The sequence below is a fragment of the Colletotrichum acutatum genome (genome assembly GCF_030867785.1).
Source record: "Colletotrichum acutatum strain CBS 112980 chromosome Unknown BDZ83scaffold_195, whole genome shotgun sequence".
NCBI classification, from domain to species: domain Eukaryota; kingdom Fungi; phylum Ascomycota; class Sordariomycetes; order Glomerellales; family Glomerellaceae; genus Colletotrichum; species Colletotrichum acutatum.
In genome coordinates this window covers 32,308-58,123 of record NW_026849189.1, presented here as the reverse complement: position 1 = coordinate 58,123, position 25,816 = coordinate 32,308, and the positions used below count along the sequence as shown (strand labels likewise).

Here is a 25,816-nt window from a genome sequence, read left to right as displayed (position 1 = left end):
TAACGAAACTTAAAGAAATCTAAAAAAAAGTATTTTTAAACCTCGAGTTTATATATTAATATATATAAAAAAACGCGAATAGATTAAAAATTAAAAGATTAACTTTAAAAGAGGGGGATAGCGCCTATTTCTTTTATTATAATATTAAAATAAAATAACTAAGCGATAAATTAAATTATAAAAAACTTAGACCTTTCGAAATTATTAAAAAGGTTTTATTAATTAATTACGAACTAAGACTCCTAGATATAATAAAGTATTACCTAATCTTTTATATTTTATTTTTTAAGCTAATATTTAAAGGCTTATATATAGAAGATTATATTATTATAGAACTTAACGAACTAAAATATAAAGTCGAACGAATTATTAATTATAGGGTTAAAAACGAAATACGAGAATTCTTAATTAAATAAAAAATTATAAATATAAAGAAAATATATAGGAGCCCGTTACGAATTTCTAGAACTTTTAATAGCTTTTAAAAAAATATTAAAATTAAAATTAAAATTAAAACTCTTAGTTATTATAGAATTTTAGTTAATTATACCGAAAGTATTATTAAATTAAGCTTTTTATATTATAACGGATTTTTTAAAAAGAACTACTTTTTTAAAAAGATTAGGATAGCCCTCCCCTTTTTAAAAACTATCCTCTTCGCTTTTTAAAAGCGATTTAATTTTAATAGAGATTTATTTATTTTAATCTATATTTAATATAAAGCCTCCGCCCGTTAATAAAAAAGAAGTTCTTTTATTTTTTCTTTATATTTTAAACGATTAGCCTCGGTTAAAAAACGATTTACTATTTATATATTAATAAAAATAAAAAAACTTATAATAATAATAAAGATTTATAATTATAAATCGCGCTAACGACGTATTATAAAAGTAACTACGACGAGTATATTTATAGTACTTCGACTTTTTTTTAAATATTTTATATTTTTAATTAACCGAGCGATAGTATAAGTATAGTATAGCAATTTTGAAATTACGCTCTTTTATTTTAAAAGTTAGTTTAAAATAACGATAAGTCGAGGAACTAATAGATATTTTAATAATATTTTTAAATAAAATTAAAACGGATTAATAAAGGAATTTATTAATTTATTTATAGGTCTACGGGACTAAACTTTTAAAAAAGAGATTTAATATTATAATTTAATATATATAACTAAAACTAGGGCCCGCTCTATAGGCCTATAACGGCTACGGCATATTATATATATATTAAATAAAATAGATATATTATTTAAAAGAATAAAAAGACTATAAAATAAATTATATATAGATAAGAAGGTAATTAAGTAATAAAGTAATTATAGTAATTACTCTAAATAAACGTTTATTAAAATTTATTTAGTAATTATTAATAAATAGAATATATATAAGATAAAGGATATATTTAAAAAAGAGATTTATATATAGTATAAATTTAAGCCGGGTTTAAAAATAGACTTTTTATAGCTTCTTTAATAATTAACTTAGTATTAGATTTTATAATCGCTTTTAACTATTTTTATTAAAAACCCCTTTTAATAAAACTACGATTAATTACTAAAGCTTTATTTATTTTACGATTTATAAATATAGCTTTAGGGAAGCTATTTACGATTACGATACTATTTATTTAGCCTTTATAGCCTTAACTTCTATTAATATATTTATTACGACTAGCTAGTTGTAATATCTCCCCTTTTAGGACTTAATAAATTAAGCCCCTTTAACGCCTTAATTATTATAATTAACGTAAATATATTAAAAAAGTAATATAATACTTTTTAATAATACGGAATCTAATTAAATAATAATATAAGCGCTATAAATAGCTAGGCTAATATAAATATTAAGATTTAATATATTAATATTAGTTTAGAAATTATATTTTATAGAGCTAATAACCCCTCGGATACGAGCTATATTATAAATATAAAAGATTATATAAAGAGTTCCTTAACTTTTAATAAAAAAGAGTATATTATATTAAACCTAGCTATTTATATAGGCTAGTATTAAGAGGTTTTATATATATTAAAGTAGGTAAAGCTCGCTTTTTAAATAGCTAGAACTTAGAGGACTACGGTAAAAGGTTAGGAGTTTTAGTTAGTAATTAAGTTTAGAGCGCAATATACTTAGTTTTTTTTAATACGTAATATATAGTACGGCCCTAGTAAATTACTCTATCGGGGAGTTTAAATAAAATATAATTTCTATACTTTTATTAAAAAAATAATTAATATATAATAGTTTATAATAAGACGTAGCTATTTAAAACTTTATTTTTTTTAATTTAATTTAATATTATATTAATATACTTTTAAATAAAAATACTTAATAATTCCCTAACTTAGGAATAGACGACCTATTTATAGGCCTAGGGGACTAGACCTTTAAAAAGAGGAGCTAATATTATAATTTAATATATATAATAAAGCTAGGGCCTGCCCTATAAAACTTATAGTAACTATTATATTATATATATAGAGGTAATAGACTTATAACGACTCTTTTTAAAATAAAAAATTATAAATAAGTTACGTAACTACGATTATATAATAAAATAAAAACGGACGCTTATAAATAAATAGGATATATAATTATAGTTAAATAAAATAAATAACCGTTTAGTAAATAATTAAATAATAATAAATAAAATATTATAAAGGATATATTTAAAAATAAGACTTATATATAGTATAAACTTAAGCTTAGTTTAAAAATAGACTTTTTATAGCTTTTTTAATAATTAACTTAATATTAAATTTTACGATTACTTTTAATTATTTTTATTAAAAACCCTTTTTAATAAAACTACGATTAATTACTAAAGCTTTATTTATTTTATAATTTATAGATATAGTTTTAGGGAAGCTATTTATAATTATAATACTATTTATTTAGCCTTCGTAGCCTTAACTTCTATTAATATATTTATTACGATAAGCTAGCTATAATATTAATTAAACTATATTAACGAGAACTTATTTATTTAATATATAATTAATAATTAGTAAGCTAGGACTAATAATACTCTTTAACAAATTTATTCCCCTTAAACTAGGTTTCTTTTTTAACTAGCTTAATATTATAATTATCATAACTAATATAAATATATTTAAAAAGTAGCGAAGTACTTTTTAATAATACGGAATTTAGCTAGGTAATAATATAAATATTATAAATAGCCGGGCTAATATTAATATTAAAATTTAATAAATTAATACTAATTTAATTATAATAGCTAAGATAAATAGACTAAAAATATATAGAGTTAAAGTAGTAAATTAATATTTAAAACGGCTTTTATAAGCCCCCTTAAAGAATAATAATACTTATATAAAAAAAGAGATTATATTAAACTTAGCTATTTATATAGACTAATATTAAAAAAATTTATATATATTAAAATAAATAAAGCTCGCTCTCTAAATAGGTAATAAAAGGTCGGGAGCTTTTTAATTAATAATTAAGTTTAGAGCGCAATATATTTAGTTTTTTTTAATATATAATATATAGTACGGCCCTAGCGGATTGCTCTGTCGGGGGGATTTTTATACTTATATAGTTACTAATTCTATAAGTATAGAAGAACGTTAACTATAAATAGCTTTAAACTACCTTTTTTAAAATTATCGCGCTTAATAAAAATTAAATAAAACGCTCAGACTCCCTAGACTTATATTACTAAGCTACGCAGCCTATATTATATTATATATATATTATATTATATGTATATTATTTATGCCCTATAGATAGACCTCTCTTTTTTATCTATTTCTATTATAATAGGTTAAGCTACTTTATTATACTCCGTAAGCCTATTGCTGCGTGCTGTAACTCGTGACAATTGGACTGGAGTCATGAACTGGACTCACGCGGGTTCCGGCAGCTTGGTTTAACCAGGGCACCAACCTGACCGTTCAATCTTTGAGAGTGTAGTGCAGGATGAGGCGTTCATTGCTGCCCGTAATCAACTTGTCTCCGCGACAACTCTTTCCCCAAAGGTCGCTGATGCACTACCGCGTACAAAGAAAGATTAGTTACCGTACCTGGCCTGCCTGGCACCGCTGCTAGCTTCTTACGATTTCCATACAGCCGGCGGGATGGTTGCCGTAATAAGCTTTTTTTAGGAAGCTTACACAAACTCTAATCGGTACCGATTCCTTGTACGCCAGTTTCAACCTCCCTACGGTAAGCTTTCTCATGGGCAGCCAGGGAGAAGTTGATACAGGCGCGAGACACTTCGGCCACAAACAAAAAGCGAAAATCGGTGTCGTCGCAAGGCCAACACAGTCACAAGCGGCACTTTCGGGGGGTGGTTCTTGATTCAAGGTTGCCTGCCAGGGGCACATCCAAAGCATGTTTCCCGACGAACCCAATCTGATGGGGAAACGAACTCAACCCTTAAGAATGTTCTCGTCCGTACCCTGCCTTCTCTATTGCGCCCGTGGACCATCACTTCAACCTACGACACGGCAATTTTTCATGGGGAGTTCGGGACCTCAACACTATCAAACGTCCGCGAGTAGCTTATGATGAAGGACTCACAGGTTTCCCGCCTGCTCCTGGACGTCGTGGCCTTCGTCATCGCTGCGAATGCCGTCAAGATTCCTCAACCTGTCGGTCCAGCCCATCAGGAAATTCAGGGACCGATAGTATGGGCAGCTTGTCCTGGGGACATTCGACCTTTCAAAGGCAACAACGCCACATCGGCCCTCCAATGTACAAATTTCTCGGTTCCATTGAACTACAATGACCTCATGGGCCCTCAAGTTCAGTTGGGAATAGTCAAACTCCCGGCACAGGGCAAGCGCATTGGTAATCTCTTTGTGAATCCCGGCGGGCCTGGAGGGGCAGCCTCGAGCATGGTCGCGCGGATGGCTTCGAAAGGGATTTATATCAGCGACGCGGTACGCCAGTCATTCGATATCATTGGAATGGACCCCAGAGGTGTTGGTCTGAGTACACCGCAGAAGTGCGACACAAATTTGGCCAATCAGCCAAGCGAGTTTGATGCGACTACGCCGGAGGGTTTCCAGAAGCTGTTCAACTACAACAAAGCTGTGGGTGAGTCTTGCCGGGCAATGACTGGTCCATTGTTCGACAACATGGACACCATATTCGTCGCCAAGGACATGGAGGCTGTCCGTGTCGGTAAGATCTATGGCCTATCAACTTGTCCTGGCTGGAGGAGCTAACATTAGACAGCTACTGGGGGAGAACCCATGAACTATTTCGGAGTGTCATATGGAACACAGCTTGGGGCTCAATATGCTGCACTGTTTCCCACGGCAATCCGTGCCATGGCGCTTGATGGGATGTTGCAGCACACTGGGTCTTTCGCATCGAACATCATGACACAAGCCACGTCCTTGGACGCCACCATCCAGGCATTCTTCCGGTTCTGCGAAGCTAACGCTACTAATTGCGGAGAGGGAGGACAAGACATCCGGCAGACATGGAACAAGATCCTTGAAGTCGCGGGCGCCGGGAACCTCAAGGCCGCTGAGTGTGACGGGACCATCAAAACCGGCTGCTTGCCTGTTGCCACACCAAACAACGTGATAGGCTCTGCACGGTCGACTCTGGAGTTCCCCCAAGATCGGAAAGCATTTGCCGAGATGCTGAAGCTTGGGGCGACTGGGAATGGCTCCTTCTTTACTCCGGGTCTACTATCTGGCGACATTTTTACCGACTCTCGCTCTTTATCGATTACAAATGTACAGTGTCAGGACGGACATTTCTTCGCTGCTAAGGATCATGTCGAAGTGCAGCGAGTGGCTGATATGACCCGGACTTTCACGACTACGCCAGGTATGGGAGAATTTTGGCATCGGGTGATTGACTGCACCGGGTACCCAGTCAAGATTACGAACCCTCGGACGGCGTTGAATATTAAGGACACGCCGCCCATCTTGCTCGTACATTCTAGATTTGATCCGGCGACGAGCCTGGTGTATGCAGCTGGCATGATGGAAGAGTTTCAAAACGCGACTTTACTTCTTAGAGAAGGGTCTGGACATACAAGCTATTTGCTCAAGGGTGATGCCTCACGCGTTGTAGACGACTATTTGATCAATCTGAAGATGCCGGCGCCTGGCACGGTGGTTTCGAGTTAGCTAATCTGAGTAAAGAGGAAACCAGATAGAGTAGTGAATTAAGGCAGATTTAAAAAGACAATACGGGTCCCGTTGTGGTTTCTTTCGTTGGGAACAAATTTGTTACACAACCGTAAGACCTTCCTTCCAAGTCTTGATACATGAGGCCCGAGATCGCCTTTACTATTTATGTAGTATGGCCCCTTCATGCTACGGCGACTGCTCTCTCGACTATACTATTGAAGAAGGGGATGTTGATACCTTAATATTCACGTGTATTAAGAAGCGCGTGAGTTGCAGGGCCATGTCAATAACTTTCTTGGCTATGGAGTAGATTATCGCATTCCGTATCAGATGATCTTTGAACCAGGTAGCAAAACGAGACCGTCATGGATACCATACTTTTCTAGGACTTAGGATCGTCAGGATCTGTAGGCTCATCGTGAAAGGGTTTCGTTTACAAAGTTCTAGTAGGCCTCTGGATATGGAAAGGGATATATCAAAGTCGAGGGGACATGACTAGATCTTAAGTGCTTCCTTGTGGATAGGATTCAGGTTGTAACCTGTCGTTACAGTTGAACAGAGCTGACTTATGATGGATCAAGCGAGACACAAAAGGAAAATAAGGGCACGACCTGGATTCGAACCAGGGACTTATGCAACCACTCTGCATCGCTCTGGCCTACGAGCGCTCGTACCTATGGATATATGTGGAAGATAGTCAAGGAGATAGATCGTCTACTTTCTACGTGGTGCGAGAAGAGTCTGTGAGTCACCGCGGAAGGCCAGACTGATACCTTGGAAGATGGTCTCGACTATCAGGGTTCGCACATCGACGTGACACACCTTATTATATGGGATAGGATGATATTTAGGACCAAGGCCTATGAAGTAGCGAGAAATCTCTCATTTGAATTGGCCCGCTTGTATGGTTTTTGTCTTCGAGTCTGGTGGAAAATATCTGCATCATTACACCTGTGGGGGACAGAGTCTCCCAGAATTTTCGTAGGCTCATTACGAGGAAAGCTGAGCTTTTGCTTCTTACAGCCATAAACGTAAGTAGAGAATGGGCTTGTCGCATGATTGGTATTGAATGTCATCTAGTTCATTAGATAGATCATTACCTTAGTAAAGGAGATTGCTTAGCAGGAAAGTTGAGATGCAATATACCATAAGGTCCTGGCCTCTCCCCTTTTCGGTTCCTGCGGACTCAGAGGATTCATATCGTGAGCGTGTGGCTGCTGATATTTAGCGCACATATGTTGGATTCAATCAGCAAGGTGATGGCAATGATTGCCAAATGAAGCGAGTAAATACGTTGTAATATTCATATAAACGTAGTAGCAAGTACATGTCATACAGAGTATCGAATAGGCAAGCAGAACGCAAATAGCAGAAGCCTCGCAGCTGATATCCTTCCAAAGTCATATCGATTTCTTCGACGCCACAATATAAACAAGTCCCACCCCTTTCTCAACCAAAGACGATCATCAAGCTTCGCTAATAGGAGGAGCTTGAAGAATCCATTCTCCGATAATCTTGATGGTCTTTTGCGTCTTGATCTTGGCGTCCTCAAGCAAAACCGGATCACGCACGATGCCGTCCAGATGCTGGTCGAAGCCATGCACTGTATCAGGGACTAAGAGCCACCGGTAGCGGCTTCCGTCAGCGCCAGACACCTCGAAGTGATAAACCTCGTCGTCTAGCACGAGCTCGCCATCGCCGACAACTTCAGGCTTTCCAACCTTTGCTGGTGGCGGTGGTCGGCCCGCAAGCTTGTGAATGAGCCTCTGACCTTCATGGGCAAGCATGTCGAGCTCGCAGCCGATCATGAAGACTTGCTTGGGCAGAGCCTCCTTGGGCGCGAAGGTAGGACTAAGTAGCGGGTTGCGGCTGTCTTCGCCGGGGATCTTGTAAGCCCAGTCAAACACTGGTGCAATTCCTTGCAGGAAGTCCTTCTCCTTTGCACGGAAGCCTCCAAGCTCAGGCTTGTACTGCCGCGTCGGGGCCTTCTCTTCTCCTGTGATGGAGAGATCAGCCGCCGGGTACAATGGGACGATGCAAGTGAGATGCTTCCTGACTGTCTCCAGTTGCGCGACCGCCAGAGTCAGATTGCCGCCCGCAGACCACCCGGCCAGCGATACTCTGGTACGGTCCAACGGAAGCGAGTCATCGTTGAGCGCGGCGAGGAAGAGCTCCTCGCAATCATGAATCGGCTTGGGGAACGGGTTGCCCGGAGCTTTGGCATAGTTGAGGCCAATGACAATCGAGTGGTGCTGCGAAGCATACGTCTGATTCCAATCGTCATTGTCATTTGGCGTACCGAGCACGAATCCACCACCATGGATCGTGAAGAGAACCGGCAGCTTGTCTTTCGACGTTTTGTCAAAGCATTTCGGGAAGAATACTCTAGAACGTGTCAATCTCTGCACCAGTGCGATGGGGACTCTCAAAAATTGGGGTGAAATACAAGAACGCACCTGACGGGTAAGTACGGCCTGCATTCGTACGTCTTCACGATCTCTGGACGGTTCTCAGGCGGGATGACGTGTGCTTTGACATCGCGAACGAAGAGCGCGGGCTTCACCAAGAAATTTTGGATCGCAAAGGCCGTAGCGCCGTACCTAACTTTTGAGAGGAGCGGCAGCTCTGGGACGCGATGTGAGTCGTCCGTGGTATTCTGATCTTCGGCCATCGTTGGAGCCAGGCGCGCGGCGAGGGGTCGAGTTGAGTTGCTTTGGGTGCTCGAGTGTCGCAGCGGATGTTGCGTTGGAAGAAACAGGCGGGGTTGGGATGAGAAGCGTCGCTGGCTGGTGGGAACGGCTCGGTAGTTGTAGTCGCATGCACCTCGGTTTCGCGTTTAGAGGGCCAAAGCGAGGTTCAAGCCGAGTACGAAACAAGATACGAAACCTTGTACCACGAGCACCATGATCGGACTATGGGTGCTTGGAGACGTCATGTCGTTAGTTGTTGAGGGTACATAAATGGAAGCATGAACCTCGAGTTTGGATTGAGGCGCAATTAGCAGTCAAATTTCACAACGCCTCCAATTGCTGACGGCATCACAAAGCCTCGGGATCTTGTCAAGAAGTGCCGGCCTTAGTAGCCGAACCCGCGCCGCCGGCGGGTCTCCACTTTAGACCGGTGACTCGGGAAACTCCACGAGAGCGACGACTGCACAGTCCTCGACTCATCATGCATTGCCACAACGCACGAACCGTTCAGCGTTCAGCTTCAGTCAAGTGACGCCTCGAACACCACCGCTCATGATGGCGCAGCTGAGCTCATTCAACAATAACTGCAGCTTGTGGCAAACCCCTGGAGATTGCAGGACGTTCATCGCCACGGACCAGCCAAAAAGAAAAGGTAGAACGAGGCGAAAACTGAACTCAGGGGCACTACTATCATGAATATAGAATAATCTGGAACTTACGGCACGTGACCAAACAGTGAAACCATTTAGGTGCGGTTGATTGACATACGCACCTCAGGCCTCCTCAGGTGAAGTCCAACTCAGTGACAACATAGCCATATCAGATGTCTGTGATACCTCAGTGAGTACGCTGGTGGATGGCCTACAAAATTAGGACACTCCTGATGATCTACCTTAATGCTAATTTTCTCCTGAGATCCAGAGGTTGTGTTATTAGTTTGATCTTACAGACCATGGAAGAAATGAGATGTGCTGCGTGCAATGGCTTCAGCGTTTTCATACCTAAGGCGGATATGAAAAATTCCAATGAAAATTTTAAATCCATTTGCATGTTCCAATTTTGAAGGAGGAAGGGAGCTCTTGTTGGCTCCTTCCCTTTGACAAACGCAAATATCGAGTAGGTTGAACCTCAGGTGTCAAGTTCCCAGACTTCTACCGGGATATCTTAGTAACCGACTCGTTCTGTAATTCCTCCGGTATTTACTCCATCAACAACAGCTCTGTCTTCTGTCACTCGTAGCTTTGCATGAGAATCAGCTTGATTTTTCTGCATTCAGAGGCTGTCGAGAGCTATTAACGAGGTCGGCAAATTCACACTGGAACACAGTTATCCCTGTACCACACCGTCAGCAACATTCTGAGAGGCCACCAGAAATTCTCCTATGCTTTAGGGGACACAGTGGTCACCATGATTCCATCAATACTTGACATGAGAAAGTGAGTGATCTTATCAACTGCTCTGAAGGGTATGCCCACTGACTGTCTGTGTACAGATTTCTCAATTCGCCACAAATCGAATATCATGTCGGCGAAAGCGGCAAGTCATTCTCGGTTCCGAAGCTGTGATGAAATTCTTCTCTCCAAAACTTGTGCGTATGCCGCCTTCTGGACGACGACAGCCCAATTTCGCTTCAATCACCCTTAGGGACATCGATGAGGCTACATTCACTCGACTGGTGGAGTACGCCTATCGTCAAGACTACACCGTTCAAGTTCTCAAAGCCCGCACCTTTGCCTCCGATGAATTCAGCGTTTTGCCTTCACTCTATGAGAAGCTCGAGCGGGGAGATGAGTACGCGGAGAACGGATCGTTCTTCCACGATTCTGGCATGAATTTCCTTCGTGAATATAAAGGCTTTTACATAATGCTTGACCAATCGATCCACAAAGAAGCTCTCGAGACAAAGAAACTCCCTGGCCGCTACGTTCGCTTTGACACCCTCAACGCCCACATCGCCCTTTTGAACGTGGCGCACACATACGGTATTCAACCTTTGAAGAATCTTTGCAAAGCGCACTTCCGCGAATGCCTGCTTTCCATGCCTCTCAATAGGTACACCGTGGCTGATCTGTTCACTGTCTAAGATTCTGTTCAGCACGGCGCTGGCGGCGCTCCCGGCAATGAGATCCGCAACAACATCCTGGATTACTTCGTCGCCACTCTCCTCACTTCGAGACATCACCCGAGGTTAAGGAGTACGCGCCTGCGTGACGAAGCCTTCAGCCGCCAACTGCTCGACAAGTTGCCAAATGTCGCTACTCCAACTGACGACTAGGGTCTTGTGTGTTATGAAATATACGGGAAAAGCTTTGGGACGGTGGGAAATTGTCTTCATCACGGAGAGGGCTCGACAGATTACTTAGCCTTCTTCTTTGGAGTTTGGGTGATGGATGGCGTTCATAGGGAGATTAAAAAAACAAGGAGTTCACGTAATTATTGCCTGGAAGTGTAATGCCAATGCGTTGACATTTTCTCTCGGACCCATCACGTCATTTTGCATGCCTTCATAGGCCTCGGTCCGTGACGTTGTTTGACAGATTATATTTACGATAATACTGGGAAAGCAGGCGCCTCGTACCACTCAAAGCCTATTCCTGGCGCAAACAAGCCGATACCGGTATCTCTGGCCGATATCTTTGCCATGCGAGGCGATGCCAAGGAGGTCACCGCAAAACATCAGTGATAAGAAATGGCACTAGCACAGATCCATGTCGACGAGGGTGGGGTTACTGCGGGGTTGGGCATGGTGATAGCTTCAATATCCGGCCGCGATGTGATCCATGGTTCCGAAATGTCGGGATGACACCGCGTGGCTCTCCACTTTTCCCCGACCACCCTTATCTCTTGAGGGAATTCGCCGACAATGGCATTTTCCTTTTCAAGATACATAGCTTTGGCTGCTATAAAGAGGTATCAACTACCTGGGAGTTGATCAACTTTGCTCTCCATTCCTTGCTGGATAGCTATCTACCTGCCGGACATGAAGATGCTCGTTTCACATGTAATACTGGCTTTAGGTGCCGTGCGCTTTGGCTCGGCACATTTCATTGTTCCTAATGATGACCAGGATATGTCTGGTCTTACCGTGAATTCGATCCCAGCAACGAAGCGAGTCGAGTATATGCAGAAGGTAAACATACAGAATACGCGTTCTATTCCACCGTACCTGTGCTGATTCTCGCTAGGCAAACGAGGCTCTGTTCCGGCAAAGCGGACCGTACGTTGCCACACAAAATTCGAGTTCTGGATTTGACTAAGATCCTCTCAGTTGCCCCTTTGCCGCATTCGGAACCATCATCGTAAACCACACCAGCGATGAAGTCGTCTGCGAGGGCGCAAACTTCCGGACCGGCGACCCTACAAGTATGCACTGAGAAACAAGAGGATCGTAGCTAGGACTTACTAACAAGACTTGCAGTTCACGGAGAGATCTCAGCCATCAACGCATGCACAGCTAAGTTCGCTGAACAGGGCATGACGCCAACGTAAGGCCTGTAAGTTAATGTACAAGAACCAGGGCTCATATTATCCACAGACAAATCTATGCCGCATGGGGAGAGTTATCAATTTACACAAACGCTGAGTCGTGTCCGATGGTAAGTGCTTCAAGTTGCTAGAAATCACGGGAGATTCGGTGACTAACGGGCTCCAGTGCGCGAGTGCAATTCGATGGGCGGGTTTCAAAGGCAGGTTTACCCTTAGAAGCTGTTGTGCCCGTCAACGACTAACACTGACCTGTCAGAATACGTCTATGGCACAACAATTCAGCACAACTACAACGTCGGCTGGGGTGTTATGACTCTCAGTAGTGTAAGAACCCCTAAATAAGGAAGAGATGGGCGCACCCCTGCTAAACATACTTATCTAGTACGACGTTTTCCAGCAATCTCGCCAGCTGCCTGGCTACCAAACGTCCATGATCGGACAGATCCTCACAAACGAGACGGACCCTCTCTTCTCATGGCAGTACAACGCAAGCGCGCCTTGCCCGAACGATTGCTTTCGTGTCCCAAGCGCGACTCGAGGCGGAACTACCTGCTCCAATGTTACTGTCTCTCGAAGAGACTATGAGGCGCTGTAGATAGGCAGCGGGCTAAGGACTACAAAAAGAGACTTGGAACTTTTATTGGCGATCCGACCTCAGCCACACTAACAGCGATTGCGGTGTCATGGAATCACTGAAATATGGCTCATCAAGTGGGTGGAGAAAAAACATTTACCGCGGTATAGGTATCCTATCTACCTCTTTAATTGTCATTGCTGTCCCTATCCTTCGTTTGAAAAGTATTCTCTACTGAATGTATGGAAAGCATTTTCTGGAAATACTGGAGATTATGGATATAATAAGGATGAGGACGACTTATATGATTAGTAGTGATAATAAGTAGGTAAGTGAGCACAAATTTTGTTAACCAGCAATTGCGAAATATACGTGTACCAGAAGGAAAACAGGCGGAATTTGGCAAGTCAATATTATCATGTGATGAGAGGGACTGAAACTCTTAACCACGTCGAAAACGGGGAAGAACGTCCAGATAACTCCTTCCACTGATCCACCTGTTCGCAGCTCTGCGGGTTCTTAAATCCAGAAAGACTCCTAGAAGTCGACTTGAAACTCCTCCGCTTCACCTCCAGGAGTCATGGAACCACCAAAGGCAACTCCCGGTCGGTTGCGGTGTTCTCTGGCAGAACTTCGTCTCCTTAGCCATTCGACCACGGCTTCGTTCAACAGAGGTATTCCTGACCTTGAAGGGTACGTGACATTCAGTTTCGGTTCTGAACATACCACTTACTATTGGCCAGCGTACTCACCTCACGAGTTATCACCTTTCGAATCGGTCCAGACCAAAAGCCATTCCAGATCCACGAGAAGCTCGTAGCTTCCCGATCAGTAATCTTCGACCGCATGCTAGCCAATACTATGCGCGAGTCCCTCGAGGGCGTTGTCGATATTGAAGACGTTGAGCCAGAGGTATTCACGAGCTTTATCAACTTTGCGTTCTACGGAAACTACGACGTGCCGACGTCGCACAAACTTCAAAAGGCTAAAGATCAAGAGCCCGATAACGCCAAATTGATTCCAGGGGAGGACTACGACTCCCTTTTCGAACACGTCCTAAAATATGACTTCAGACTATCCAGCAAGCAACCATATCTGAGATACCTAACGCTTTTCGTCAACCAAGGAACCCCCGGAAAGCTGTACGGCATGCCGCCCGGGTTGCCGTGGAACAAGGACGAAGAACTCGAGGCGAATTTTGACCTTATGGTCGCGAATCGCCTGTTTGGGGAAATTTGCATGCATCACGTTCAACTCTACATATTCGCCGACAGATACGACATTGCGCAGCTGAGGCAGGTAAGCCTACACCGTCTCCACAGCTCTTTGACGCGCGCAAGACTCAGCGACGCTGGGTACCGGCTTCTCTTCGGCGTTATCGAGTTCGCGTTTGCCAATACGATGCCGGGAGACAAGATCCGAAAGCTGCTGGTTCAGACGTGCGTTGCCGATTTTAGCATGGTGCGCGCGATGCCTAGCTTCAACGATCTGCTGCATCGTGTGCCTGAGCTGGGGTTTGAAGTCATGACTGAGCTCCCAAGGTATTGGGAGGAAAGGGAGAAGGCGATCAACGATGTCAATGCAAAGTTTGCATCGGCACAACCGGACGCGACGACGAGCAAAGAAAAGTCCTGAAGAGATAGGAACAAGCGCTTTATCGAGTTATACGACTCAACTTGCTTGGAAGAAGGATAGAAATAGGCAATTGGGAATGGTGCAATGGTAATTGCAAGTGTTGAGCAGGCAAGGATCTTGCTCTCTAGAAGTTCATTGCAGGGAAGAAGGGAAGGCGTTCTTGGGCAATCGCATGTTTTTAGAAGCAAGCAAATTACGAAGCCGCATTCATTTGAGCAACGACTCGAACATCAAACATGGATACTAGATGAAAGCAGCCAACTGCTGTACTCAACACATCATGACGATTCTAAAACATTCACGTACACGAAATACAAAATTATTTCCAGAAGCTCTTTTTATTTAACAAACTCTTTTGTATTCCAGCTTCAAAGGACTCTTTGTGGAAGAGTTCTTGATGAAATTCGTTCATCCCTTGATCGAGTAATTTGATCAAGGAAAAAAGCTAATGAAGTTCGTTGAAAGGGAGACTATCTGGAAGATAGGAGATGCCAAAGTCCTCGTCCTTACGATGGCCCTCTCAGATGCCACGTTTCCCTGGGATGTGTCCGCCGAAATTCCAGCGCTTCCCTTTTGATAAGACCCCTCGAATGACGTACCCCGACCCCAAATGATTCCAAGCGCCCGGTGCCTCTCACACATCTTGAAGTTCTTGCCAGTAGGTGTGGGGTATTCCAAGTAGCAGTTCCACAGCGTAGTCTGCAAAGTCGCGGATCAGTTCTTCAGCTCCGTTTGGCATCGCATATTGCAAATACCCAATGAGGTACCGTAGAAATAGCTTTCGAAGTTTATCCTCAGGTAATGTCTGTGCATGGAGGAAGCGAAGGACGGAGCACACGTGACCGAATAGCGTGTCGTCTACAGATGCGTTCCACAGCTTTCGGCCAACATCGTTGATGCACGATTCCTTGAGATCATCGATGAGATACCTGTCGGCGAGAATGTAGAGTTGTGATGGCTTCAAGAGGTGATCCAATGCGACAATTATTTCTGGATCCTGTCCCTCAGATTCCTTCTTTCCGAGCGAATGACCTCCGTCTGTTTTGACTCCATACTCGGAGAAGTGCTCCTTACAAAACTCCAATACTGCGAGGTGTTTGTTGCCTCGCACTGACGACGCGTGCTTGACCCATGTTCGTAGTGAGTCATTATATTCATTGTCTTCACTGGCGTCTTCTTCTTCCTCTGAGTCGGATTCGTCGTTGTGTTTGTACCCGGGGTAGGGAATGGGGTAGGAGCCGGAGTAAGCATAGTCCAAAAGAAGGAGGAAGGTGGTAGGTTCGACGTCATCCCAAATGATCTTGCCCTCAAGGGATTCTTTCATGCCTCCAGCAAGTAGGTGTCGAAGAGGCTCCGACAGGTGGACCAAAGCTCCTTCGTGGACACGGAATTCGCGCTTCGAATCGCCTTTGCCAATGACGAAAGTGACGACTCGGGAGTCGATGATCCTATGAAACGTTGTCAGATATTCAACCTAGAATCTTTTTTCTTAGACGAAAGAAGACAAAAACTTACTCCTCGATTCCTCTCTTTCGTTTGAGAGACATCGTGACGTTGGCGGGCGAAGGTGTGTGTGGATGGAGAAGTGAAAGTCAAACAGGACGTGAGAAAGGACCGTAGACATAGGAAAGCTTGGCGAAAGAAAGGAAGTCGCGGCTCCCGTGTCGAATGGAAGGACCGGTATACAAGCTCTCCGTTCCTTCCAAAAGGAAAGAGAGAAGTGGATGCAGATCCGAATTCCTCGGTATTGCTAAGTAATATCTAGCGCCCTTTGTTTCTCGTCCATATTGATGATTCGCATGTGCAGCGTTGTTGGCCGGGCTAAGACGCTGTTTAGCGAGGTGCGTTGAGGAGTGTAGGACCGGGGAATTGTCTGGCTAGGGAAAAGTAGCTCGATCCACTAAAGAGACGTGTTCCTTGGAAAAGGCATTGTTCTCGCAAGAGCAGAGACGCCGGGGTGCAAGGCAACCAGCGGTCGGAGGTTTTTTCGTCTCGGGTTTTCAGAGATTAAGGATCAGTGGCGCCTCGAATTTGATGTGTATTTTTCAGTCTTTCATAAACAGCCGCCAAACTTGGGTGGGAGGAGCTGAACTGTATGGTGTCATTGTTCCATGGTCATGGCCAAGAAGTCAAGTACTTGATCGCCCAAAGTTTGGAATAGACATCGCTAGGCATACTCAAATGATGATCAACTCGACTCGTGGTGGGAGCAGAAAGAAGTCAATCCCAATGTCATGATTTAGTAAGAGTTCAAGAACCAACACCATTATTCTGATCCTTGACATTGTGTGCTATACTGTCTAAGGTGTCCCAGCAAGTGAAGAGCCTTGCCATATCAGACCTTCTCTGCGTCACAGCCCTAAACCGAATTCTCTGGGATCCCTCTCCATCATCTTCCCACGCTCTCAAGTTCCCATGTTCCAACATCGTGGCCCCCTTCCCTTGAGAAATCTTTGTTTCGCTTCTCTCAATATGCGAGCATATCTGCATTATGACATCAGCGAGGCAGTGATGCCTGTGAGGCTGAGACGAAGACCAACGGAATGGGTATAACGAAGTTTCAGTGGGAGACCTTAGTGGTTTTGGTTTCCTTCAGTGCTTGCCAGTACTGGTCCGGCGCACTGCGTAGAATAGCAACGGCGATCTCAGGGATTTTATCCAAGACGGGTCCAAAGATCGCTATGTTCTTCGTGAGGGCGTTTGACAAGTTCGTAAGAATGAAGTCGATGAGGAGTACTCAAAGCTCGTCCTTGGGAACAGTTCTAGGCCAAACAAAGAGAAGAAGCTTGCAGATAGATTCATTGAGAATGTCGTTTACGGGATGCTCGTAGAAAACCTTCTGCAGCTTTTCGACGCAAACCTCTGCCAAGTTCGTAATGCCGTACTGATCAGCTATACAGTAGAGTCGTGCGTGAGCCATGAAATAGTCCTCTGAGTTGTGAGTAACGATTTCAGAATATCTCTTGACCCAGACTTCGCTCAGGATTGGAAGCCTGAAGCGATCTTCGCCAAATAGGAGCTCCGGTATGGTTGTCTGATTACCGTCCTCGAAGCGCCTGAAGCGTTCCGACCAAGAGGCGCTGCTGGAGTGATCTCGATGCAATTGCGACCTCATCCGTGTTTTTATTCATCGGCTTCTCTATCATGTCGTAATCGTGCAAGCTCAAGTCGTAACCGTATGCGAACTCCACCAATTGTGTGAAAACCTCAGGCTCGATCTCATCCCAGGCAACGACCCCCTCCACGGACTCCTTCATGCCGTTGGTCACAAGCGCTCGGAGAGGCGCGGAGAGGCCGCTGATTGCTGCCTCATGGACATTGTATTCGACCTTGTTCTCGCCAATGACGAAGACGATGAGCCGAGACTTGAAGATGCTGTATCAGATTAGCGATGGTACTCATTGTAAGGAAGAAAAGAGAAAGAGAATGGGCGTACACATTAATGTCAATGTTTCGCTTCCTCGCCATCGTGAGGCGTTTCTTGATGATGACAGATGTGTTCAGGTGATGAGAAAGCCGAGGGCGAGTAAGAAAGGATGAGTAAAATGAGAAAAGAGCAAAAGCGAACGCGGGTGAGATGGGTGAGACGGGTGAGATGGGAGGGAAAGTGAAGTTGAAAGGGCTTGGAATCAAATGGACGTGAGTCGATTTCTCCGCCCTTCTTCCTTCCGTGCCTGACTTTTCGCAGCAACAGAAGGAGCTCCCCGAAGCGTGTTTGACGCGCTCTATTTTCGTTGAAGAGGTTGCCTCAGCGAGTTCTTTGAATAATCGTGAGTAAGTATTCACCCGAGACACGAAGCCCCCTATCAACCTATGATGTATTCCGTACCCAAGGTAAAGAAATGTGCCTGCTTATGTTACCTTGTGTGGCAACTGATACATCGCATCAGACACGACATCTGGTATTAGAAAATTACTTCCATATTATACTGAGGCCAAACAGTCCTTGAAGGCACGATCCACAAGCAGATTTCCACTTTGCTCAGACATACTTACGTTTGAACTGACTAAGAAGGTATGAGAATGGCAGGCTCAATTCATTGAGGAAAGGCCATCACGCTAGCTTGGGACATCGGAATCTTCAATGGTTATTCTTATTTTTCTTGCATTTTAGAAGGCGACCGTCTTGGGGGTGATCACAGTCGCGATCTGGTACTATTAGATACAATTCTGGCGTCGTCTCGTTATTGTGGCATTACGATCAGGGCCCTTACTGAGGGATGCCCAACTCCTTGTAGAAGGCTTCGGTGCTAGGCTTGCGTCCAAGGAACTGCTCCAGGGTCAACATCTCCTCCTGGCTGCCACCCTTTTCCAAGACAGTGTGTCTGTAGCGGCGCCCCTCCTTGCCGTTCATGGGGTCGGCCTTGAAGACGGAATAGAACATGTCGGTCGAGTAGACCTCGGATGAGAGGTAGCCGTAGTAGCCGGCATCGTAGCCGCCAATCAAGTGACCGAAGCAGGCTTGTCCGTTACCCCAGGTGCTGTATCTGTTAGTATTGTGTACCTTGAAATTTAATGTGGTTTCATACCTCTTCTCTCCCTGAGCTTCGGGGCCCTTGATGCCAGCGATCTGGCCGCGAAGCTCGTTGTAGGTTGCTGACAAGTCCAACTTCTTGATGGCCTCGTGGCTCTCAGGGGTGTGGACAGTCATGTCAAAGGTACCGAAGTGGAGCTGGCGGAGGTTGAAGAGAGCAGCGTTGACGTGCTTGGTGGAGATCTGCTTCTCGATGAGGTCATCGGGAATCTTCTCGCCCGTCTCGTAGTGTTGGGACAGCGCCTTGATAACACTAGGGGTCCAGCACCAGTTCTCCAACATCTGTGATGGCGCCTCGACGAAGTCTCTGACGGTGCTGGTGCCGTGGAAACGGCTGTATGTGCAGCGGCCGGCAAGGTCGTGAATACCATGTCCAAGCTCGTGGAAGAGGGTGACGACCTCGTCGTGCTTGAGAAGTGAGGGCTTCTTGGGCGTGGGCTTGCTGAAGTTACAGACCAGAGCAGTGGCAGGGTATCTGCGCGAGCCGTTGGCTTGCAAGTAGCCGGGCTGCAAGTTGAAGTTGGCGGCGTGGCCGTACTTACCCTGGCGAGGGTGCAGGTCGAGGTACAGGTAGCCAACGAATCCTTCTCCCTCGGAAGCATCATCCCAGACACTGAAGATGATGACATCCTCGTGCCATGCGATATCCTCACCCTTGCCAGTGGGGCTGAGGGCCTTGCGGTCCTCAGGCTTCAACTCAACAAAGACGAAGCCCAGGAGCTCCTCAAAGATCTTGAGCATGCCAGCAATTGTTGAGGTGATGGGGAAGTACTCGGCAATCTTGTTCTCGTCGATACTGTATTCCTTCTCAATCATCAATCGGTCGTAGAACTTGTGATCCCACAGGTAGTAGTTGCCGTCGTTCTCAACGCCGCGGGCGTCAGTGTCGGCCTTCTTGAGCTCCTGGAGGTGCTCGACTTCCTTGGCGCCACCGGCGGTCAGACGAGAGCGAAGGTCGCCCAGGAAATCGTTCACAGTCTTGGTGGTCTTAGCCATCTTGTCCTCGATGCGCAGGGCGGCATGGTTGGGGTAGCCGAGCATGCGAGCAGCCTCATCACGGAGAATGATGGCCTCCTGGAAGAGGGGAACGTTTTGATTGCACTTGTTCTCGTTCTGGATGAAGACCTTGCGTCTCGTCTCAGGGTTCTTGGCGAATTTGAGAGTCGGGAAGAGGTCCGGGTACTTGAAGGAGAGCTTGAGCTTGCCCTCGTTCTCGCCGGCGCCCTTCTCAAGACCATCAAGGACGTCATCTGAAACACCATCGAGCTCCTCCTTTGTGAACCAGATGCCGCCGTTCTCCTCGTTGAGGTTCTTTGTGAACTCGATCTGGATTTGACTGAGACGCTTCTTGATCTCCTTGAAGCGGTCACGCTGGGGCCCAGCGGGGATACCCAGACCCATCTTGATGTAGTTCTTGTAGTCCTTCTCCAGCAACCTCAAGCTCTCGGGGTCCAGGCCCTCTGTGTCTTTGCGCTGGTGGAGAGCCTCAACGAGCTTGTAGACATCCTCCCTCATGTTCACCTCGATCGAGAACTCGTCCATGATGGTATCGGCCTGGGTCGAAGCCTCGCGCAGGGCGGCGTCGCTCGAGACATATTGGTAGAAGCCAAGGATACGGGTCGACAGTCCGCTCTCGTTCTCGTCTTTGGCGATGGGCTTCATAACATTCTCAAAGGTGGCCTTGTCGGCGGGGTAGTCGGCAACGAGCTTGTCGAGAAGGGCGCGAGTCTGGTCGCAAATCTTCTTGGAGTCGCCGACGATGGACTCCTTGGTGCCGGTGAAGACAGGAGGCGCCTGGGGCGGCGACTTGTACTTGTCGGGGACAGTCATGGCGGCGGTCACCAAGGGTCGGTATGTCGATAGAGATGGGGTGGCGACAAGGGGTAGCTGGACTGGTTTGAAGCGCAGCTGTGCAAAGAGAGAAGTAATTCTCGGAACTGCTCTTGGGGCCGCCAGGATGAGAGCTGTGAGGAGGAATATGAGGAAGAAGGTAAGGGAGAGGAGGGGACGCTTGGAGGACGCCACGGCTACTGGACGAAACACGGTTCGATCAGTCGGTGAGTTGGGTGCGTCGGGGCGGGGGAGGGGGAAGGAGGAGGAGCAGCTGCAGGACCCAGGTCTTGGACACGGGGCAGACGCGGATGGATGCAGGTGGAGGTATCGATGCCGTAAGTTGGTAGGTGACAGGCGAGATTAAGCGCGAAGGTACATGTAGCTACGCAAAGAGTGGACTGAGAGCGGTGACTTGCAGCGAGCTTCTGGCAGTTTGCGGGATGATTTGTGTATGTGTGTATAAGTGGATGAAGGTTTACGTTAATCCTGACGAGTACGGAATGCGACGGGGTCCCCTTCTCTTTCACCTTCCAGTTGGAGGTTTCCTTGGCGGGCAGTCGCGGCCTGCCAGGTGAGCTTACCTCGAGCTCCCGGCGCTACGACGTTCCGGGCTGTAACGCCCCACGCTGAATCAAGCGGGGTCTCGATGTACAACCAGGAGCCATGCTCTGCATTTACTATTGCACTTTTTTGCGAAGCCACAGGTACATTCGAAGAGAATTTTGTAGCATATAGAGCCTCCGCAGCAAGTCTCATCTCAAAGCATAGAGTAAATGGACGAGTATTCAGACGATTTAGTTGAATGATCTCTGTCGACTGGAAACATTCGGTCCCGCAATCCTGCAGGTCCAAGATGCAGGCCACATCGCCTGACGGAAGCGAGCTTACATAAGACCACTGCACCTGCCAGATTGTGTGGGGTCCTTTGTTGCTGGGCAGACGGGCCAAGGCCAGGTGCGACATCATGGCTGAGGCCGATGGATCAACATGACTAGATCGCGGAGGCCGTAGCATAGCCGTAGAGCCGCAAGAAATTGTGCTTTGCATTCAGCCTTCTTGGTTCCAAGGACACGAGGCAGTGGATGTATCGCGAATTCTGGACCTCTTGTCCCAACATGCGTTTCCACGCAGGCCCGACCCCTGACTACCTCGTAAACATCCATCTTATGGGAGAATCGTACGCGCGATGATGTTGGTATCATGGTATTTATTTCTTTTGGTATCGGTTCTATTCAGTCCCGTACATGTGTCGTGTGGTCCGGAGCAACGCCTCTGAGGAGGCGGTGGTGAACTCCAGAATACCCAAATTCCCTACAATAGCGAACAACGCAATCGCAACGCAAAAGCAAACGCCATTTCCCATCGTGCCAGCCATGCAAAAGTCTCTCTCTTCTCTTTTCGTAAACTGCCTACAGCTCGTTCCTCAGATCTGTTTGTACAACGCTCACTCGCTGGATGAATCTAGTTGGCGAGGATGGTTCGGACAAGCTCTGTCACACAGGTATCAGTAAACACGGGTCTTCATTGCTTGGTATGCAAGCAGTATGTTCAAAGATGACGGCTTACCGGTGTAGTTGACCTGGCCAGAGCTGGTGTCGACAGCCTTGAGAAGCTCGTCGACCTCGTCGTCGGACATCTTCTCGCCGAGATTGGTGAGGATGTATTTGAGCTGGCCGACGCCGATGAAGCCCGTCATGTCCTTGTCAAAGACCTGGAAACCACGGCAGTACTCCTCGGGTTCGCCAGGGTCGCGGAAGCCGCCGGGGCGGTTGAGAATGCGCTGGAAGGTCTCAAAGTCGACTGCGCGCGCAAACATCGCAGGTCAGTATCGTGTCTCTATGCTGATGGCATACGCCGATTCTTCCTTGGGACATAACTCACAGTCGCCGCCAACGTTCTTCTCGAGGTCGCGGATCTCGGTGAGGGTAGGGTTCTGGCCGCAGGCGCGGAGGAGGTCGCCCAAGCTGTCGATGGCGACACGGCCGTTGCCGCGCTTGTCGAACAGGGAGAAGGCCTCCTTGTAGTTGGTAGAAGCCTGAGCGTCGTACTGGTTAGAAGACATTGTGATATGTTTGTGTGGTTGTGTTTTGCGCAAAATTGGAGGATCGCGATGTGCGGTAGAGAACAAGTGACGTTTCGCGGGGTGGTTGCGGAATTATCAAGAATGGGATGTAGAGGTGGAAAATCGGGAAGAAGAACGGTTGCAGGATGAGGAATGTCGTGATGCAGCCGTATGTTGAATGGTCCAGTAGTTTGCGCGGGAAAATTGGCGCTGATCTTCTTTCCTTGGCTAGCTGCGCTGGCAGTTGGTGTCCGATCCGTTGTTTGGGTTGCTCCTGTTGGCTGGTGAATGGCGCTGCTGCTGCGCTGGTGGTGGTGGTACTGCTGCTGCCAGCGCCGGGTGCTAGTAGTACTGCGCTGCTGTGTGTTGCCCTTTGCTGCAAGGTTCGCCGCTGAACCAAACCGGCGCTAAGGCTATTTTTCGTCGGCCATCAAAGGGTCGAAAGGGGTCGAAAGACTCGAAAGGGGGGGTAGGGAAGCCGCTGAATGGCTGGATCGATTTTCTTTGTTTACATTCCGGCCGATGGTGGGAGGGGTGCCGCCGTCCGCGGGGGAAAACACAACAAAAAAAAAGCAACAGAGGGGAGGGGGCCCGGATTGGAGGGACAGAGACTCACCATTTTGGTCTGTGTGAGGTGGTAAGTGGTATGTACGTGGGGGAAGAGAAAGTAAACAACAGGTAAAAAAGTTATTTGCCTTGGAATATCAAACAAGACGAAAAAAAGACAGAGAAGAGTGGTGATGATGTTTCTTGGAGGTTGTTGTCTGCCAGTCGAAACACTTTATGCTTGCACTTTCCCTTTTCTTCGTCTCCTTCCCCCAGTCTGTCAGTCGGTCACCACCTTCCGCTATCTGTCATGTACCCTTAGGCTCAGTATTATTTTTATCCAATGCATCGAGTGCACACACACCCAATTGGCCTTATGTTGGAAGCGTCATGGGCCATGGGCATTCCCAGTCTCCGTTATTCATGCGTTTTGGGCTGGCGGTGGCAGCAGCGGTGTGCACCGGCACCCAAAACTATCGAGGGCTCCTGGAGGCGGTCTACCGTCTACCTACAAAAGTGCGGCAGGTACGAACCGTACGACGGACTGACTGTACGTGGGTGGTGCCTTCCCCCTACAAACACAGTGCGCCTCTGCAACACAAGGCCAAAACTCCTGAAACCTGACGGGGCAACCACCGCCGGGGGCTCCTCTTTCCCAATCTTGCCGGGTTGCCACAGCCAATCACGGCTCTCGGATGAGTTGCTGGCCCCCTTGCCTTTCTTGCCCAGTCCCAATGTCCACCTGCCCAATGGTCCACGACTCCATCTTCCAATATTCTGTCATGGCTAGAGATTTGCACAAACGCTATCGAACGTCTTTCATTGCGGTGAGCCGACATAATCTACACCACCCTACGTTGATATACGGATACAGATATGTCTTTGCACTAAGTTCGAATTATGCCGAACTACGAATACCCAGACCGTCTAGACTCTCACTCGCCCCAAACTTGCACGTTGCGGTTCGTCCCGACTCTTCAGACTGCCGTATCGGGCTCGACCTGCGAGTCAATCCACTTCAGCTTCGGCACGGACGGAGCAATTCTCCATGACCTCTCTCGATCCCGTCACATTCTCTCTGCAGGTAGAATCTGGAGCCGTCACTTCCTCTTGGCCAGGATGATAGTCGTCCCCCACACGGCTTCAACCTCAATATCCCGCCACTTATCCCCCGCAGCTTTCCACTCCGGCACCGCCTCCAGCAACCGATCGAACAACAGATCCGCAATATCTCCTTCCGCCCCGCCCTCCGCTCGGCTCTTCAACTCCGGGTGCGCGTCTTTCCACCCACGGTATGCGCTAAAAGTGTGCACATAACCTTCAAACTCGCCCAGCTTCATCGTCTTACGCTGCTGCCACGCCGCCCGCGGGTCTTCCGGCTCCATCGCCTCCGTGTTCGCATCGGCCTGGGAGGTCTTCCTGTCCGGGTCGTACACGATGCGCTTCACCTTCTCCCACTCCGACTCGGGAGGCACAACCGCCGCCAGGTTATCCCGCAGGATCTGCCGCCCGGGCTTCTCCCAGTACGGCCCCATCGTCTCCACCCCGCTGCCGGGCGTCGACTCCCCCTCGCCGTAGCAAAAGTGCATAAAGATATCGTTGACAGCCGGGAAACCGACGAGGATATTGTCCTTGTACCCCCAAAACGCCAGCGTACCGCCGCTCTTGACCACTCGCGCCAGCTCCGGCCACGCTTTATCGTAGTTGAACCAGTGCGCCGCCTGGCCAGCCACCACAAGGTCTACCGAGGCGTCAGCCACGAAGGACAGATCCTCAGAGCTGGCCTGGCGGAAAGTGATTTTTGAGTCCGAGGTTGAGTCCGCTGCTTGCTTTACCATGCCCGCACTGGGGTCAATGGCGATGACGCGAGCAAAGCTCGGACTGAGCTCTCGCGAGATGAGGCCGTGGCCACAACCCAGGTCCAGCGCCGTGCCGCTTGTCGACTGTGTGTTGTGATACGCCAGCACCGTCCTGAAGAGTGATGCAGGGTAGGATGGGCGGAAGGCCGCATAGCCTGCGGCCGAAAAGGTCGAACGTCTGTAATCACATGTCAGCTTGAGGCCGATGGCATTTGGAATTCCGCTGCCAAGATGAGTTCGCCCACGTACGCAAAAACAGACATCGTTAGCCGTGTAGGGAAGGTAAGTTATTATAGTGAAGCTGCAAGGTTGTAGTTGTTAGCCCTGGCGTAGATTGGCGGATTGGTTGATGGTCCAATGAAGACTCAATGATGTGTAATGCGTGTAGTCGCACCCGTCTCTTTGACCGAAAAGACGGCGGCCATCATCCATTTTATTCCCATGCTTCTCTCGGGCGGGATCCTTCCGACGAT

General features: G+C 46.7%; 10 protein-coding genes across 10 annotated transcripts; 4 read left to right on the top strand and 6 right to left on the bottom strand.

The window, feature by feature from the left end:
• Positions 1–4,537: 4,537 nt before the first annotated feature.
• On the top strand, positions 4,538–6,121 carry BDZ83DRAFT_592655 (Alpha/Beta hydrolase protein; the record flags this gene model as incomplete). The annotated part of the gene is made up of 2 exons (XM_060506555.1): positions 4,538–5,156; positions 5,211–6,121. 2 exons carry the CDS (start codon positions 4,538–4,540, stop codon positions 6,119–6,121), a joined length of 1,530 nt encoding a protein of 509 aa, XP_060358310.1.
• A 1,282-nt stretch (positions 6,122–7,403) lies between these two features.
• BDZ83DRAFT_797498 (Alpha/Beta hydrolase protein) lies at positions 7,404–9,091 on the bottom strand. The gene is made up of 2 exons (XM_060515897.1): positions 8,581–9,091; positions 7,404–8,509 (listed from the first exon to the last, which is right to left on the bottom strand). Exons 1-2 carry the CDS (start codon positions 8,793–8,795, stop codon positions 7,591–7,593), a joined length of 1,134 nt encoding a protein of 377 aa, XP_060358309.1. The 5' UTR covers positions 8,796–9,091; the 3' UTR covers positions 7,404–7,590.
• A 1,287-nt stretch (positions 9,092–10,378) lies between these two features.
• Positions 10,379–10,897, top strand: BDZ83DRAFT_657525 (uncharacterized protein; the record flags this gene model as incomplete). Its single annotated transcript, XM_060510969.1, has 1 exon — positions 10,379–10,897. One exon carries the CDS (start codon positions 10,379–10,381, stop codon positions 10,895–10,897), a length of 519 nt encoding a protein of 172 aa, XP_060358308.1.
• Positions 10,898–11,800: 903 nt separating this feature from the next.
• Positions 11,801–12,895, top strand: BDZ83DRAFT_724402 (cytidine deaminase-like protein; the record flags this gene model as incomplete). Its single annotated transcript, XM_060512653.1, has 7 exons — positions 11,801–11,976; positions 12,083–12,177; positions 12,233–12,299; positions 12,350–12,410; positions 12,467–12,500; positions 12,557–12,624; positions 12,683–12,895. 7 exons carry the CDS (start codon positions 11,801–11,803, stop codon positions 12,893–12,895), a joined length of 714 nt encoding a protein of 237 aa, XP_060358307.1.
• A 559-nt stretch (positions 12,896–13,454) lies between these two features.
• BDZ83DRAFT_768084 (uncharacterized protein) lies at positions 13,455–14,509 on the top strand (the record flags this gene model as incomplete). Its single annotated transcript, XM_060515302.1, has 2 exons — positions 13,455–13,567; positions 13,618–14,509. The coding sequence occupies 2 exons, from the start codon at positions 13,455–13,457 to the stop codon at positions 14,507–14,509; spliced, it is 1,005 nt and encodes a 334-aa protein (XP_060358306.1).
• Positions 14,510–15,143: 634 nt separating this feature from the next.
• On the bottom strand, positions 15,144–16,056 carry BDZ83DRAFT_657523 (uncharacterized protein; the record flags this gene model as incomplete). Its single annotated transcript, XM_060510968.1, has 2 exons — positions 15,144–15,957; positions 16,025–16,056. The coding sequence occupies 2 exons, from the start codon at positions 16,054–16,056 to the stop codon at positions 15,144–15,146; spliced, it is 846 nt and encodes a 281-aa protein (XP_060358305.1).
• Positions 16,057–17,547: 1,491 nt separating this feature from the next.
• Positions 17,548–17,977, bottom strand: BDZ83DRAFT_758007 (uncharacterized protein; the record flags this gene model as incomplete). Its single annotated transcript, XM_060514973.1, has 2 exons — positions 17,548–17,884; positions 17,946–17,977. 2 exons carry the CDS (start codon positions 17,975–17,977, stop codon positions 17,548–17,550), a joined length of 369 nt encoding a protein of 122 aa, XP_060358304.1.
• A 742-nt stretch (positions 17,978–18,719) lies between these two features.
• BDZ83DRAFT_758006 (peptidase family M3) lies at positions 18,720–20,873 on the bottom strand (the record flags this gene model as incomplete). Its single annotated transcript, XM_060514972.1, has 2 exons — positions 18,720–18,990; positions 19,039–20,873. 2 exons carry the CDS (start codon positions 20,871–20,873, stop codon positions 18,720–18,722), a joined length of 2,106 nt encoding a protein of 701 aa, XP_060358303.1.
• Positions 20,874–22,337: 1,464 nt separating this feature from the next.
• Positions 22,338–22,938, bottom strand: BDZ83DRAFT_592641 (myosin regulatory light chain cdc4; the record flags this gene model as incomplete). Its single annotated transcript, XM_060506554.1, has 3 exons — positions 22,338–22,366; positions 22,443–22,676; positions 22,758–22,938. The coding sequence occupies 3 exons, from the start codon at positions 22,936–22,938 to the stop codon at positions 22,338–22,340; spliced, it is 444 nt and encodes a 147-aa protein (XP_060358302.1).
• Positions 22,939–24,584: 1,646 nt separating this feature from the next.
• On the bottom strand, positions 24,585–25,606 carry BDZ83DRAFT_724398 (methyltransferase domain-containing protein; the record flags this gene model as incomplete). Its single annotated transcript, XM_060512652.1, has 2 exons — positions 24,585–25,521; positions 25,593–25,606. The coding sequence occupies 2 exons, from the start codon at positions 25,604–25,606 to the stop codon at positions 24,585–24,587; spliced, it is 951 nt and encodes a 316-aa protein (XP_060358301.1).
• Positions 25,607–25,816: the final 210 nt, after the last annotated feature.

What these genes read in the sequence shown, in the direction of transcription:
- BDZ83DRAFT_797498 (XM_060515897.1), bottom strand. Translation starts at nt 8,795, where the DNA reads ATGGCCGAAGATCAGAATACCACGGACGACTCACATCGCGTCCCAGAG. An exon ending in AGGCCGTACTTACCCGTCAG is followed by an intron (nt 8,510 to 8,580) that starts GTGCGTTCTTGT and finishes GACACGTTCTAG; the next exon opens with AGTATTCTTCCCGAAATGCT.